The following is a 17,210-nucleotide window of genomic DNA, read 5'->3' on the forward strand; positions in this document are numbered from 1 at the left end:
GCAATATCCGAAGATATTCTGGTTTGACCATCTAGGAACTCCTTCAGCATATTCCCTATGTCGTGCCCGGGGTTGAGCTCAACATCCCCGCACAAGAGTAATGAGCATACACAATGAACATCATATACAAGACAAAAGCACTGCTAGAGGAAACTAAAGTAGAGTAAACAATTGGGAAGACTGATGTTCGTGGCGCCGTAAGAGCTGGCATTCTTTTTGCAGTTTTGTGTGGGATTAGTGGTCGACGACAGTGACGGAAACGCTGACAACATATCCGTGGAAAAAGATTTCAATTCCGCATGCTTCACGAGCCTGAAACTGGACTTGATCGCAAGGCCTGCAGCCGGCGATTTCAGTTGAGTGTTCTTATAGTGTCCTTTGTTTTGTGGGAAGAGTATGTTTGAACGTTTTTGTTTCAGAGAAACAAGTAACTTGAATTTTCTTACATGGTCGTCTGGTGTGTCAAACCAACGCCGCCTGTATTAACATTGCCTGACGCGTCGCGCGCTTTTCATAGGGAAGGGTAGGGACGCTTAGTTCAGGCACTGATCCGCTATGTGGCGCGTGCTGGCGGACATTTCGCCTTACGTCACTGCTCGCGAGTCGCGAACGCTGCAGCCACTTCTACGACGTGTGCCTGTCAGCTTGACTGTTGGGCTTCAAGGGCCGCCGCGATGGGGCGCTAGTTCTGTGGCGCACTGGGAGATCTCGTTCAATGTGTCGCTCGCTTCATGCTTGCTGCATTTTTCCAAAGAAAATGACGGAGGCGGACTGAAATAGTGTAAGAACATACTGATTGTCGGTTGGACATATAGCTAACAGAAAAATGATATTTTCGAATGGGGCAGCCTTTATTTTACTGATATCTTTCTTTCTGGAGTATTTAGAGAAGAAAAAATTGCGTGCACGTTTTTTGTTCAGGCGCTCACTTCTACGATCACTTTCCAATAATATCACGTGCTTGTAAACTTGAGAAAATTATAGGAAACAAAAGGATAAGCAGCTGGGATCCCGCCACGCTGTCCGGGCGTTTCTACAGTACAGTCCTCAATTTCAGAAGTGCGTACCGATGCGGAGTGCGAACAGCGGGGTCAAAACAATACCTCAATGGGGAGGGGATAGAGGTGGGATGCCCCACTCAGAAAATTTCAGGGCCTGTGATCCGAGTAGATAAGCGCGCAAAGCCGGCATCAGCCTGCGGCAGCGCAAGGAATTTTGCTTCGTGACAAAGGAAGTTTAATCAGTGCAGACCAAGGCAGACAGGCATGGTGAAAAACAAGGCGTAGGAGCGCCGCCTCGGGAACGCTAAACAAACTTTCCACTATTTTGCATAGTTTCCAAGAAGCGGCGCTGGCTGGCGAACACGAAAGCACGCTGGAAGGCTACGGAGCGGGGAAGGGTAGGAGAGAGCAACAGGAGAGTGGCTGTTTGGCCATTTTTCACTCACGCGTTAGGCAATGTTTATACAGGCGGCGTTGGTCAAACGTGCTTTTTTCACTTATAAGTACCAATGACTCTTTTCGACGACATTCCGGAAATTTTGCGCAGCTCTGCTACGAAGGTGGTCCAATCAGGGATGTCTTCCTCATTGTTCAGAAACCAGGGATTCGCCACTTGAGTCAGAGAAAACGAGACATTCTTCCGCTTGTATGTATCGTCCCATCGGTTGAAAGCGCTTACGTGGTTGAATTGATCCAGCCAATTTTCAGCATCGTCACCCCGGATGCCAGATAAAAACGGAGAATCGCGCTGACAGCTGTTGATTGTGATGGGAGGCAGGACCGGGGCCGCAGTGTTGCTGTCCGAGTGACTGCTCTCGTGCTGCACGGAGCTGGCGGGCAGTAGCAACCGCCGACCTGATTGGAGCTCTAGTGGTGTGACCGCGCGAGGTATACGGCGGGATCAAAGGCACCCTCCACCACTTTGGAGAGCCGACGAGAACGCTTGAGGTCCGCTTTATTTGCAAGCGCCGGCCACGGCCAGAAAAAAGCAGCAACCGTTCCAGCAGCGGAGATGATCACCTGTGGAGTGAAGTCTGGCCGTTAGGCCTAGTGAATGGGGCATGTCTTCCTCGACGCCACCGGGGCTCTTTCGACCATCTTTGCTAGCATATCTATGCCCGCCGACCAACCTGAAGGACCCCCACACGCAGTCTTCACAATCGCAAGAGCCCCCACCTACCCCGCAGCCCCACTACTCTCCAACGCCGTCTGACACCGAAAGACGTCGCGATAATTGAAACATAAACTGTTCCTGCTGAAGACACCAATCCTGGTCATCAACTCGGCTGCAATCAAGAAGCCTCCAAAGACTTCATTCAGACTGGACATCAAGGCCCCGATCCTCGTTACAAGTCGGTCACGTGTAAGAGACCATCCGTTGCACAGCCTCCTGTCAACCAAACCGACCGGGTGAGTAGACCTCGCTATCTGCTCGTGCTAAGGCCGCTATCAAGATTTAACATTAACAACATACCCAAACAAACTCTCGCTCACCTTATCGGTAACACCGCCTCCTAACCGTACCTTGCAGAACTAGCCTCTCATCGATACAATACTGTCGGAAACTGCCGGCACATCACGACGTACGACGAAACCCACAAGGACCGTCTCCTAACAGTAACTCACCTTCAGTCTCCTCAGTCTGGCACCACTTTCACCCTTCCAGTCGAAATAAAGCCTTCCATCTACAGACCCAACTCCTCTCATCGGGCTATTGAAATCGAACCCAGCGACACCAATGATGAAATCAAGCAACGGCCACGATGTGAACAGGCCAAAATCCTTAACTGCCACCGCCTTGGCCGCACAAACATAGCTGTCATTACATTCGATTCCCCCTTGCCCCTCAAAGTGGTCAGATACTATATGGCCATTGTGAAAGTGTCCCCATGCCAACCTCGCAGAATGGTGTGCTTTAATTGTCATAACATTGGTCACATGTCGAAGTACTGAACCTCTCAAACCGTGTGCCACTTATGGTAAAAAAAAACCCAGAATCAGACGACTGTGGCCCGACGATTTACTGCGTGGTCGGTGATGAGTTCGGGCACATTTCGCTGAACCCAAATTGCCCTGGACGCGTACCACAAACCACCCACAGCTCTCCTTCCAAAGATAAAGCTCAAGAAATTTCGTGGGTAGACTGTGTCAAAAACAGCACCAAAGAAATAGAATTTCCTCCACTTACAGCGCCTTTAAACGAAACAAAAAATACAGCCAGGACAACCGACCAAAATCCACAACTCGCCGCCAACCTTTCTAAGTTGAATGCTCTTCGAACTGAAAACCAGCAACTTAAAGCAGAAATCGCTGAGCTCAAGCGAGTGCATGTGCCCAAGCGGAACCCCCCAAATAACCCTCCGTCAAAACAATCTATGGCGCCGCTGGCAGTTCGCGGCCGCAACCCCAGCTCTAAGTGAACCCCTACCTCTCAGGCCAAAAATGACCCCCAGATGGCCACGACGTTGCAACCAATTCGCACGGAGATCCATCAAGAACGGCTTGCCCTGTTTGAGGACGGCCGTCGCATGCAAGAATATTTTGAAGGTCAACTCAACCAAATCAGCGACCTTCTCCAGCAAGTCCGTAAATCAATGCGGCCTCCGGAACCCATCCCCGAACCCCCAAGAAAATTTCAACCTCGATCCAACCAATGACTCCCACGTCACTCACAGCCCTACAGTGGAACTGCCGAACCTTCTCTTCAGCGAATACAATTCTGACCAGTAAAGTAAAGCAACTATGCCCAGCTTTCCTCCTCCTTCAAGAAACTTTGGATACACCGAAACTTTCTTGCTACAAGAAAGTCGTAAATCCCGCCATATCACGAAAAGGAGCAACCCCCGGGTATGCAGCAATATTGGACGATGCGTCGTTTCCGGCTGTACAATTACAGGGTCCCGCCTCGAACTCGAAGATGCACGAAGTTGTGGCCATTTTCGCCCAGCCACCCGACGCTAAAAAGTTAGTCTTGGCGTCCGCCTACTATCAACCATACTGTGCCTCCACCGGCACCGGCCCCTTCACATGGCTTCAATACCTTATCAATGCACATCCAAATACCCATTTCTTGTTGGGGGTGACTTCAATGCACATCATACGGCATGGGGTTTGTCAACAAATTCGGCTCGCGGAACAAAGCTCGGTGAATTTACTGAAATCCTAAATCTTCAACTAATCAATGATACAATATACTCTACCCGCATCGGTCTCCATCCATCTAAAAAGGATACCATACCAGACCTTGCGTGGACCTCGCCAGGTCTTACAAAATCATGGGCGCTCTCCTCTACAACGTGCCGCAGTGATCACTTCCCTATTATCATCGCATTTCCCGGCAAACCAATCAGGGACGGACGGAACAAGAAACAATGCACCCACATTAATTGGTCTTCCTTCCAAGATTGTCTGCTTCAATACGACCCCCCTACATCACTTGCAGTAATGGCTGAATTTATAAGGAAATCACCTGCTGCTGCATTGGAAACTATAACATGCGGTGAACATTCCCCTACCTTTGACAATCACCTCGCCAACCTTTGGAAGCGAATGGAGTACCTTGCCCAGCTCTACCGCTCTACTGGAAGAAGGCACAACATACTCCTACGTATCCGACATCAGTACAAGGTCATTAACCAATACCAAAAAGAACTGTCTAGCGACAACTGGGTAAATCTGTGACGCAACCTCGAGGAAAGAAAACACCAGGTTATGTTTATTTATGGAAACTTTACCGAAGCCTTGGGGACAAAAAAACGCAGTGAGACACCAATAATTAGCTCCATCATGCTGAGCAGCACGAATCCCGTGGATACCGAAGAGTTGCTCCTCGGAAGTTTCTTTCCATACGTATCATAACTCTCCCCACCTCCTCTACCCTAAATCCTGATCACAGAAGCGAGCTCCGACCTTGAAAGCACCTTCACAATCGCTGAACTTTCTACAGCTATTCGTCAAGGCAGACCGAAGTCTGCCCCCGCACACGACGGCATACAATCGAACCGCCTGCTCAACCTTCCAGAACCAGCACGATATAAACTCTTGGAACAAATCAATGATGCCTGGGAAACCGGGCAGGTAGCTCCATTTCTGAAGCTATCCCTCATCTATCCCATACCGAAACCTAACAAAAAGCAGACCTCTCCTGTCGATTGATCCCACCTTCGGCCAATATCCCTCACACCTTTCCTATGCAAACTCATCGAACGATTCAATAACAATCGATTTGTGCACTACCTCGAGTATGTCGAACCATACCTTCACCCAGCACAAACTGGTTTTCGCCCTAATCTCGGCACTACCGAGAGCCTATGGATGCTGCAACGTGTCATTAATCGCTCAGGCTGTTCGAGACTCCCGGTCTATGTACTCGCACTGGACCTCCGAAAGGCCTTTGACTGGGTCAGTCAGAGCGCCATCCTCGATGAACTTGCTAAGGCCTTACGTAGCCAACGAGCACAGACATGGGTTCGAAACTTCCTACGAGCCCGCTTTATCAAGCTTCAAGGAACATTCCCAGGTTGGACCACTCGTACCTTCTACCTCGACCGAGGACTTCCTCAAGGCTCGATCCTCAGTCCCAAACTCTTTAATCTAGCCATGACTAGGATCGCCCGGAACCTTCAAAGAGACACTAGTGCGATGTTTACTATCTATGCGAAGGATATCACAATATGGACCGAGTCAAGGGACTACCCGAATGAACGAACTATGATTACGGCCCTCCAAAATACAGTACAAAGCATTGAGTCTACCTTAGCAGATCTCGGGCTTTCCTCAGCCCGTAATAAAGCAGAATTTCTATTTGTTCTTGGCGGCAACCCAGCTCCTGACTTTAGTCCGCCTTGCATCATCGTTGGCACCACACCGATCACCGCCAAACTCGACCACAATCGCCTACTAGGCATTCCCGTCAGTTACAAAAGTAGCCCGACTATATGGCTGAACCAACTAAAACAAAAATGGAATTCGACCCAACATGCCATACGAAGACTATCTAATAAGCATGGAGTTGCAAAGCAAAAAGCAGTGCAGACACTTGCCCGCGCCGTCGAAGTTGGTATTCTTATATATGGAGCCTAATCTTACACATTGAATTGTACCCAACGAGGCGCTCTTGATGTCCTTCACAATGCGACTCTTCGTACAATCACTGGCTTACCACGCCATACAAAAATCTCTACACTGCAATCTGCGGCTGCCCTTCCACCAATTGAAAAAAATATTCAAGAGCAAACCGACCATTACAACTTCAAGCGGAAACTTACCCCTCAAGGTGCCATACTCACGGCCTGGGATAAGCAAAATCGCATCCTCTTACCTGATCTCCCCATACCTATTCCTCCGTGGCAACGACGTCTCCTGACCGAACCAACAACTCACCCCTCACCCGCACAACGGCCATTTCTAGACAAAAACTTTGTCAGAGGCAATTCAGCACAAAACAACCCGACGAAATCGACATTTATACTGATAACACCTGACACCACGAAATGTTGGAATTGCCTGAGTTTCCCCACATGACCGAACCATTATGGGAACCCGACACTCCGAAATTATTCTCACGCCCATGGAAGAGGAACTACTCGCAATTACCCATGCTCTTGAGTACTTGATGTGCGAGCACCATCAACCCATACCACAAAAGATCAGAATATTACCCGGTTGCTACGAAGCATGTCAAGAACTTCGACGACCATTTTCAACACACCCTTCCGTAAACCAAATTATCAGGCAAACAATGACCTCACAACTGTATGGCATTCAAGTCCGCATAGACAGGAGTCCTGGCCAAGATTTGGCTGCACCGGGGAATCAGGCAGCCCACGAAGCTGCACAGGAGGCTTGCTCTTTTCTCTCCTCCGCTGACGCCGCCGTCGCCCAGCCTTCAGACCTTCCTGAAGGCTAGGACACGATCGAAAATACCAGCGTATCCCCCGCCATTCGCATACACCGGTACAAACACGAAAAGAAACCTGACTCAACTTACGTAGAAGAATCGCGTTTCCAACAGGCCTTCTCTTACAAGCACCCCAGAAATATCTGTTAACAAATTTTATACAGATGCATAATTTTCACCGGAAACAACTCGAAAATGGTACTACCCCCACATCAACCCAAAATTTCCAAAACTGTCAGCAAGCCGTCAAGGCTGATTTTCACCACCTGGTCTGGATATGCCCCAAATTCTCTCGATACCGGAATTTCACTTCCGCGAACCCAGATCCCTCACCCCGTATCGATCACCTCACATTAGATGAACACACCATTAACCTTTTAATACGGTTCGCCACTAAGAGCGGTCTAGCGCGAGTTATATAGCGATGGCCTACACCAGTGAATGGACCATTGCATGCTGAACAATTGTCCTGTAAGAAACTGATGCCGCCTCCCGAAGACCACGAACTCATACGAGCCCCCTTCAACCATGAATCCTCCCTTCCCAACTCCCCCACAAGGCCCCCGGCATTCCCTTTTTAAATAAAAGATTTAACAGCAACAATCACCCGTGGAGGAAGAAGATGAAATGAGATGATGATGAACGCGCACAATATAGAAACGACGACGAAGCCTAAAAGGGATATTGGCCGCTCACTTTGCTGAGTTTCTCGTATGCTAAGTTCACGCTCACAATGTATGTACTTTATGCTGGCTTACGTCATCAGCTTGGGAGGATGGGTTCATTTGGCTACCATTGTTTATCTGTAGATACACTATGTTTGCCATTAGCCAGCTCATTACATTGTAGTCTCTCCTCTTTCTATGTTTCTTCGTGCGTCTTAGTGCTACAGACAATACAGCACTATTATAAATTCGGATGATATTTCCATGGTGACGCTTGCAGTATAGTGAAATATTCATCAAAAAAATTCACCCGCATTTCCCCGAAGGGGAGCATGGGGAAGTGCGAATGCACGGGTGATGCTATGAGGAGGAGTTATGTTGAACTGTGTTGGCATTCGCCCGTTAGTTGCATTTAACACCCCCGCGTCATCAAGTGGGGATTCACACACCCCGTTAGTCGTTCTCTGGAAATCTTGGTGAATTAAAGTGTATGTTCGAGGAGATCACACACACACGCAAGTAAAGTGAAACGACAGTATTCTTTATTCAGCACTTGTTGGTGTTGTCGTTGTAGTTGACGGTCATTATGACCGCCTTGTGGTCACTGAAATGTACGGTCAAGAGTTGTTGCAAGACCGCGCGTATCAGACAGTTCCTCGCAAAGGCCAGGTCGATGTAGCTGCCGTTGATGGTGGTGGGCGCCTCTAGGGGTAGGCACGTCATGGAGTGGTTGGCGAGCATGTATTCCATCAACCACTCGCCGCCCTTTCGCACGTCCACGTTAAAGTCCCCAACAACCACGACCGGGTCCGAGGGCTTTACGCGCCTGGCCACACTCTCCATCGCCGCGTCCACGTATTCGACGACGTCGTCGCGCGAGATGTTTGGCGCGAGGTAGAGGGTGACGACCACGATTCCGTCGCCCGAGTACGCGTCGGTGTAGACGGCACTGTACGGCGACTCGTCCCTGACCGGCGAGGTGGACACGGCGTGCGACACGAAGTTCGCGTAGACGTGACCGACGAGGTAGACGCCGCAGTACTCGCCCCGACTTCCGCTCCTGGCGAAGCAGCAGTCGTCGATGGCGTCGGTGGCCTGGGGGCAGGCTCGGGGCGGGGCGGCGGGCGCGGTGGCGCGCTGGAGGACTAGGCCAATCACCCTAAGTGGGTATGTGCTAAAGAAATTAGGAACTCTTCTTGGCCAATCGCCCTAAGTGGGTATGTGGTGCGGATGGACGGACGGCGGTGGACGCGTGATTCAGGGTCGCTTAAGAAGTGCATTCGCACTTAAAAAAAAATGATAAACTAATGCCTAACTGGCAGAGCTAGGACTGTACATTTCTGAGGCTGAGCGAAGTGCACTTAGGAGCGCATCTCGAAATATTGTAGCGCAGACACTTTAGGCAAGACAGCGTGACTGAGCGAGTCACCACTTTAGGAGCTCTGCTGAAGCTGTGCATTCCAAAGGGGCTTGGTATAAAGAAAGCAGAGTTGCGTTATGTACAAAATAAAACTTCTGATGAGTGTGTAGAGAAATTCCACAAAAAAATGAAGTAAGATCACAGTAATGCGTAAGAGTTCGAGGCAGCGAAGCTGTACGCAACAGTACCGTTTTTCGTCTTTGCGCATCAAGGTGTTCTTTAAGCGTCGCAGCTATACGAGGGACTACAGCTGGATAGTCGACTTCCTCTATCGCACACAGTTCTGCGCTGCGCGTGGCCTCATGGCCTTCCTCGGGGGCGCCCGCTTTTCGCTGCGGCCTCCTCGCCTTCCTCCATCACGTCCGGCGCACGGGTCCCGCACACGTCTCCTTTATCTCCTCTCCTATCTCTTCCCTGCCGCGTATCTGTACGCGTTTGCAGGCCGCTACTCCGTGCCGGGCGCTTGCTTCCGCAAGCGCCCGGCACGGAGTAGCGGATTGTGGTTTGGGCTCTACCGCTCAAGGGCAAAACTGGTCACCCCGCGAAGACTGTCCAACGTAGCGTAGTGTAACTTGCGCTACGAAAACGTAGCTGCCTTCGCTTGTGTCAGTGTATTTGTGACGAGTATGCTGCAGTTCAAGTTTATCTCTCCCTATTGCTACTCGCGTGGCAAGGGGATAAGACAAGGCGCGGACGATAATAATACTTAGTGTGTTGTTTTTTGTGCCTGTGCGTGCGAATGGTATACCGCGCTTGCGTGGGAGGTGTCGACACAAGTTAGGGCGTTCCGGTTGCTTTGAGTTTCTATTGCACAACTTACAGCGCAGCCGTGAAGTCGGGGCGCCAAGTACTACTCAGAACTGCTTCACTTGTATAAAACTGACAGATCAATGTAGTGCATTTGTGAGCTCGGTTTTCTGCTTCAAAACGGTGCTTAAACCACGTAGTAAATTTCCTTCACAAAAGAAGTTTACCCGAAATTTGGGAGCAATCGCAGAATTATTTAAACAAAAGTAACCTCAAGGCAAAACACACCAAGATCAGGTAGCTATGTTTTAGCCGCACCGGAATTACGAATAAACTACGTTACATTTCAGCGGCTTGGCACAACGAGAGATGCTGCTGCACTTGGGTAATACAGGATGCATCGAATAAAACATGACTGTTCAGGAACTCCAGTTCCGCATGAACTAAAAATATTACACTGCTTTAAAAAAATCCTTAGGGGCCACCCTGAAGGACTATTGCTCTTCGGAATCATTCGCAAAGAAATGGTTCCAGGGAATGCAAGACTTCATGCAAGAGTTTCCGGACGTCAACATGGAACCCAGAAGAATGGTAAGTTCCCATGTTTTTAAAGTTGAACTCAAGAAACCCGCGCAGGCACTGTGGCATGTTCGAAATACGTTCGTTTGGTGCCAGGCTGTGTCCGTGATTTGGGTGAATTTTAGCTGGCTAAAAATCAGTATCCAATGCGCAATTGGTGGATTCATAGCTCTGGACAATAATGGTTATTTATTACAGGTCACAAATAAAGAAGCTGTTTGTCTAAGCAACGTTCTCTATATTATCGCTCCGGAAGGTATTCAGTGTTACACCAATTTACTACTGGGCGCTGCGTTCAAGATAGAAGAAATTGAAGTTGCTAGTTTAGTCTCCATGTCAGGGACACCTAAAAGGGTCGAGTAAGCGATGCGCATAGATGAATTTCGTTAAATAGCTTCTCTTTTGGGAATAATTACACAAATGTCTTGTGAAACAAATGGAAGAGTAAGAAAGTCAGAGAAAGTCGTTGATAAGCTTGCTTAAAAAAGAGTATTTGCTCCCCGTAGCCCAGCTAAAGTTCTAAAAAATAACGCACTACGGGCTGTTAAATATTTTTTGCTCTTACTAGGTGTGTTATTGGCTTTTTGTTGGAACAAGCAGTTTCAGCTCAATACTGAGTCACAAAAAAAGCTTTTTCTTTGCCGAAGAACTCAAGTGCGCACTATATTCATTTACGCCTAATTATGTTGCATTGAATAAACCACGTTACCAGGGCTTGGGATTTGCAAACTTGATTCTTTTCGTACGTAGTTTCCTTGGGACACATTCGGGGCTGAAATCTTTCTATGGCTACAGTTCGCGTTTCGTGGTTACGTGGATGGTACCCAGGTGTCTCCATTGTTTTTCTGTCCCTGATTCCACATGGCTTCAGGAAGTATTGTAGGTTGTGTGAGCGACGAATAAGCTTAGCTGATCATAGTGTTCCTGCAGTGGGTGAGGACGAACAGACACAACCTAGTGTGTGTTCGTCTCCCTCACGTCTGTGTTTTCGTCTCTGCGCTCAAATCTCGCTATTAAAATACGCGCAAAATGCAGTTATTTTGGCTTGGTATTTTGCATTTATTATGCAAGTGTACGAAGAAGCCGTGGACTTGGAAGGTTGACGTGTCTTTCTACATTCATTGCGGGTGCCAGAACTGTGGGCAGTGAAGGCTTGCGACAGCCCAGCCACACAGCCATGTTTCATGTGCCCGAGGGAATGCACCGGCGATTATGATCGAGGGAGTGTTTATTTCATGATGATGATAATGGCGCTGCAGTCCGAAGAATATTCCGCCAGTAAAAAGTTCCCTTATTGCGGAAGGCGTGAAACTAACTTAGCTAATACTTGTACAAAGCGATGTATGGAGAGTAATGCCAAAAACAATTGGCAAAAAATATCCACAGGTGTCTCCAGTTATGTACACGTAGTGTTCATGGAGCGACGGCGTAGGTGAAGGTTTCCTTTTGTCCAAGCCGTCATCCCGATGTGTTCTGCTTTGATCTCATCGTTGGTCGAACCTTGGTGCTGGGCAGTTGACCAGGCGCAATGGAAGCGTGACTGTGCTTCGTCAGGGGTAACATCAGTCACTGTTCAGACGAAAATGCACATTGTGAGTGTACGTGGATTTGAGCATTGGCTTACGCAAGTGGCAGACGATTCCGCTATGTACATGGAGATTACGTTTAGGTTGCCGTCGGGACTGCACTTGTGGAGCAAAGCCGCGGTGCAGGACGTCGTCTCGAAGACGAGGAGCGGTGCACAAAGTGTGTCCAGCGTGCGCGCTCAGCATGATGGGGAGGTTGACACTTGAGTATCGGTACTGGACGTCGGAGGGGCGCTCGCGTCGAAAAATGTACACGGCAGTGGTGTGTGTGTGTCACCGCCTGTGACGTTGGTGACATCGTTGAATAGTACTAAATGATGTTATAAGCAAGCTCAACTTGTTGAAAGGGACGTCTTGTGTAATGCTGAAAGATCGTGGAAGGGCACCGCATTGCCACATCCGGTACTGGCATACCGCTATGGTTGAGGCCATCCAGCTGTTATGTCCTGTTTCCGCCGTACCCACGCGTGGCGTGGGAAGGGAGCGCGTACAAGGAGGGGCTGGAGGTGCGCGGACGACCAGAGGTCGGCGAACACACTCATGAGTCCACTCACTCAGACTGATTTGGACTCAAACTCACGCGTGAGTTTGAGTTTGAGTGAGCGCGAGGCCAGTGTGGCATGGTGAGTTTGAGCTTGAGTGAGTTTGAGCCGAGTGAGCCCGACTGACTTTGAGTTCGATTGAGTTTGAGTACGACTGAGACCTAGTGAATTCTGAGTCCATTTGAGTTCTGAGTACATTTTGAGTTTGCGTACATTTTGAGTTCTGAGTACATTTTGAGTTTGAGTCCATTTTGAGTTCTGAGTACATTTTGAGTTTGAGTCCATTTTGAGTTTGAGTACATATTGAGTTTTGAGTACATTTTGAGTTCTGAGTACATATAAGTTTTGAGTGCATTTTGAGTTTGAGTACGTATGAGTAGCCTAGCAGGGAGCTATGGTTGGCTGTTAAGTTTCATGCGTCGCTGTGGGCTCGGAATTCAGGTTACCTGCGGGTACGGCACCATTCGCGATCCGCGTGATTGGTTGGGAGGGAGGGGGTGTCTGATTTTTTTTACTTGCTGAATTTTCATGACCCTAAGCACTTTCTGTATACCAAGTTTTCGCGGCTGGCGCGTGAGAGATAATTGACTTGAGGTCATAAAAAAGGGTTGTCTTAACTTTTTCTCCTGATGGATTCACTAAGAGGGTGGGATAGGGTGGTGGCAAAGCACACTGCGGCGCTTGCTTGCTTGTTGTTCGCCTGCTACTGTTAACGGCTTGATATACTAGGGGTCACAATGGAAGAGGTGAGAGCCGGGGGGAAAAGGGGGCGGGAGCTGTCCCTTCTTCTGTTTCAAAAGAATTAGCTGAATTGACTGGACAACGCCCCTTTAGACAGAATAATGACCGCATTAGATTGGGTGAAATGTCAAACTGATGACGTTAAGGCGTGTAAGGTATCAAATGAAAGGTCCCGATTAGCGGAATCACGAGGGGTAAATAAAAAATGCTTCCTGATTGTAGTCATCAGGCAGTCATAATGAGTGATAGATTGAGTTAAAATTCAAAATGACGCTGCGAGGGTATGTGCGGAATCAAATTCAAGGTGGGGAATCATTCGGCACAAAAATGCGTTCTGGTTATATAATGACGTAGTCATGGTTAGTCATAGATTCGGTTAAAATTTACGTTCATTGCGCTAGGGTGTGGGGCGTATCAAATTATTGGTCTCGATGAGGGTAATCACGTGCTTCCCGATTATTATCATGACATACTCAAGGTGCGTCATAAATTAGGTTAAAATTCACAATGACACCACTGGGTGTGCGGGGCATCAAATTGAAGGTTGCGATGAGGGAATCACGTGGGTCAAAAATGCGGTATGGCTGTATAATGAGATAGGCATGGTTAGTCATTGATTGGTTTAACTTTCAAATTCATTCCGCTAGGATGTGATAATGGTGTTGATGAGCGGAATCACGTGGGAGAAACACAAAAATCCTTCCTGGTTATAACCATGAGATAGTCATGGCGAATCTTATATTTGGTTAAAATTCGAAGTGTCCCCGCTAGGGCATGTAGGGTATCAAATTTATGGTTTTGACGAGGGGAATCACGTGGTACAAATAATAAAGGCTTCGTGGTTCTAATCATGAGATAGTCATTATGAGTCATAGAAAGGGTTAAATTCAAGGTGAGGTCACTAAAGCATGTGGGAGGTCAAATTGAAGCTTTCAGTTAGGATATTCACGTCGGACATTTAAAGAATGCGTCCTGGTTACAGTCATGAGAGTCATGGTTAGTTTGACTGGTATGAATTCCATATGAGCCTGAAAGGGTGTGTGGGGTATCAAATTAAAGGTCTCGCCGAAGGGGATCACGTGGGACAAATATAAAAATGCTTTCTGATTATAGTTATGAGGATATAGCAAATGGTATCTTTCTTTTTTGCTGGGTAGGGTTTAACCAAACTCCCTGCCAACCGGTAAGGCATTTGTGCTATATACATGCGAGGGCTTGTCCAGAGATGTCCATCAATGCGGTATATAGTAATAAAAATATTGGCGGGTAATTGCTGAATCATAGAGGCAGAATCGCATGGGGTAAGAACAAAAGCCATGCCAAGCTCTCGAACTTAAATCACCAGACTTAAAACCTCTCTGCTAATAGCTGCCATTCAAACGTTACTTCCTCCATTTCCCCGTGTCCCAACAAACAAGCAAATCCTTCGGCACATAAGGTGTTGTGGAAATTGTGGACGACCATAGGTAACCGGGGGCATCAGAGCTCATCAGAAAGGCGAATTTCACATTTGTTTGTGAATAAGCCTCGCGGCCGCGTTTGGTGTCCGCAATTTTTTTCCCACAGTGTACCAGCGTGCACTCCAATCCAGAGTCTGCCAATTACATGCGAGACATAACTCCTTGCTGGAGTGTCGGAGATAGAGAGGCAACAGAGCCTCCAAGACATAAACAGACATTGCGACAGAAGGAAAACACTTCAGAAAAATAAGCAAGAGCAGTTTGTGTGTGCGTTTAAACTGATTTTATTACAATGAGAAATCAGCGCAAGATATCAAAACTAGCACATGATGACATTGTAAAGGAAAAGAATTAACTCGGCTCTGCAGTTTTCCAAAGACTACATCTCAAACACAATGAAAGAACACATGACTGACGCAACAGACACACACACACACGCGCCCACGCACGCGCATGCGCACGCGCACGCACACACACAAACACACACACACGCACATGCACACGCACACACGCACACACGCACGCACGCGCACACGCGCACACTTGCCCACGCACACGCACACGCACGCACAAGCACACGCACACGCGCGCCCACGCGCACACGCACACGCGCACGCGCATCCGCGCACGCGCACACACGCACACTCACACGCACACGCACACGCACACACACACACGCGCAAACGCACGCGCACTCGCACTCGCACTTGCACTCGCACACGCACACGCGTGCATGCTGGAAATTAACAGATGGGTACGGTGGCGGTAATTGCTTACGATAGCGTGGTGCTGAGCCGAGCTACGAGAGCTCATCCCACCTAGAAAATGCTAGTAACAACTAATACAAGTGCCTCAGCAAACAACGAGGTACTTTTCTGTTTGTCCTACGTGATTTCCCTCCTCGAGACCCTCAATTTGATACCCCACATTATTTAGCGCCACATATCTCTGAATTTAACCCAATCTGAGACTATCCATGACTCCCGTGTTGCACGGTTCGCCATTTTCGATACTTTTTCTTATTATTATTTTTTTAGTTTTTTAACATTTAGTTTGATCAATTGTCTACATTTACGCTTTTATAATTATTACGGGTTAAACTTCCGCGATATCTGCATTTTTGTGTAAATGCAGGGCGTTACACGATCCTGGTGGGGGTAGGGAGAGGGTGTACTCGGCAAAGAATGCTACGCATTAAAAAACCAAAGGCATATCCATGAACACCTCGCACTTAAGAGATTCGCGGGGACAGTTCGATTTGACGCAAGGCTTTTTTTCAGGATGCAGAGCAAGAATGCACGGAACCGTAACCCTAAACAGCTTCGACATAAATTAACGGAGCAGTGAGCGCACATCCCCTCGCTCAATCTTGCTTGTTTCGGCCAAGGGACCCAGCACACCGTCGAGTCTGGACCAGCTCTCTCATAAACACGAACACGGAGCCTACATCAAGAGTTTGGTATCCAATATATACGTACAATTACTTGCAATCAGCGCTAGTCATCATAGGCCGCAGCTATAGCTGTATTAAATATGCAACGAAAATTGTTTCCGACCTCACAGGAGCTACGGTGTCATGTCGTGCCGAATGCAAGAGTTTGAGCTCACGAATTTGCCCCCGTAATATTTTTACAACGCGTGAATTTGACAATACTGAATGCTAATGAAATCAGAGTCCATCTGAGCCACAGTAAATTCCTAGCACGGGAGAGTTTGATGCCATTTGAGTTCTGAATTCATTTGGAGTTCTCAGCCAATTTCGAGTTCTGAGTTCATTTTGAGTTTTGAGCACATTTTGACTTTTGAGTCCATTTTCAGTTTGAGTACATATTGAGTTCTGCGTAAATTTTGAGTTTGAGTCCATTTTGAGTTCGGAGTACATTTTGAGTTTGAGTACATCTTGAGTGTGAGTACATATTGAGTTTAGAGTACATTTTGTGTTCTGAGTACATTTTGAGTTTGAGTCCATTTTGAGTTCTGAGTACATTTTGAGTGTCCATTTTGAGTTGTGAGTACATTTTGAGTTTGAGTACATTTTGAGTTTGAGTACATATTGAGCTTTGAGCATATTTTGAGTTCTGAGTACGTATGAGTTTTGAGTACATTTTGAGTTTGAGTACATTGAGTCCTGAGTACATTTTGAATTTTGAGTCCGAGTGAGTTCTGAGTTTTGCCCTCAATGTGAGTTTGCGTTTGAGTGAGCGCAGATGTGCTGCTCAGCATTGAGTCTGAGTTTGAGTGAGTGGTGATTCGAAAAAGCAAATTGTGAGTGAGTTTGAGTGCGCCGCACCAACTTTGCCGAGGTATGCCGACGACACAATTCGAAGAACGCCATGGCTACAGCAACTCGCACGTAATGGTGGCTGCACCGTGTCAGACACGGGATATTGATGGAGAGGCTATTTTATACCCGGCAGGTTGTTCTGGCGTAGAGGTTTCATTTTTAAGACCTAGACCTGCTCTTCAGGTGAAACACGAGGGTGGTGCCTTTAGGGTTGTTGGTTGAAGTGTGTCTGCTTCGACGTCGCTATTGGTCCTGGCATATATCACTATAAGTTAATGGACAGCTG

General features: G+C 47.9%; 1 protein-coding gene across 1 annotated transcript in view; it reads left to right on the forward strand.

Moving 5' to 3' along the window:
* The window catches only part of LOC144146570 (uncharacterized), a 207,561-nt gene that overhangs the window by 92,766 nt on the left and 97,585 nt on the right, over window positions 1-17,210 (forward strand). The window contains exons 6-7 of the mRNA XM_077678513.1: window positions 223-355; window positions 10,211-10,323. Of these exons, the coding sequence (XP_077534639.1) occupies window positions 223-355; window positions 10,211-10,323 (246 nt within the window). The remainder of the gene's footprint in view (window positions 1-222; window positions 356-10,210; window positions 10,324-17,210) is intronic.

Source organism: Haemaphysalis longicornis, unplaced genomic scaffold (assembly GCF_048455015.1).
Source record: "Haemaphysalis longicornis isolate Haplotype H1 unplaced genomic scaffold, Haemaphysalis longicornis Haplotype H1 scaffold_7, whole genome shotgun sequence".
Taxonomy (NCBI): domain Eukaryota; kingdom Metazoa; phylum Arthropoda; class Arachnida; order Ixodida; family Ixodidae; genus Haemaphysalis; species Haemaphysalis longicornis.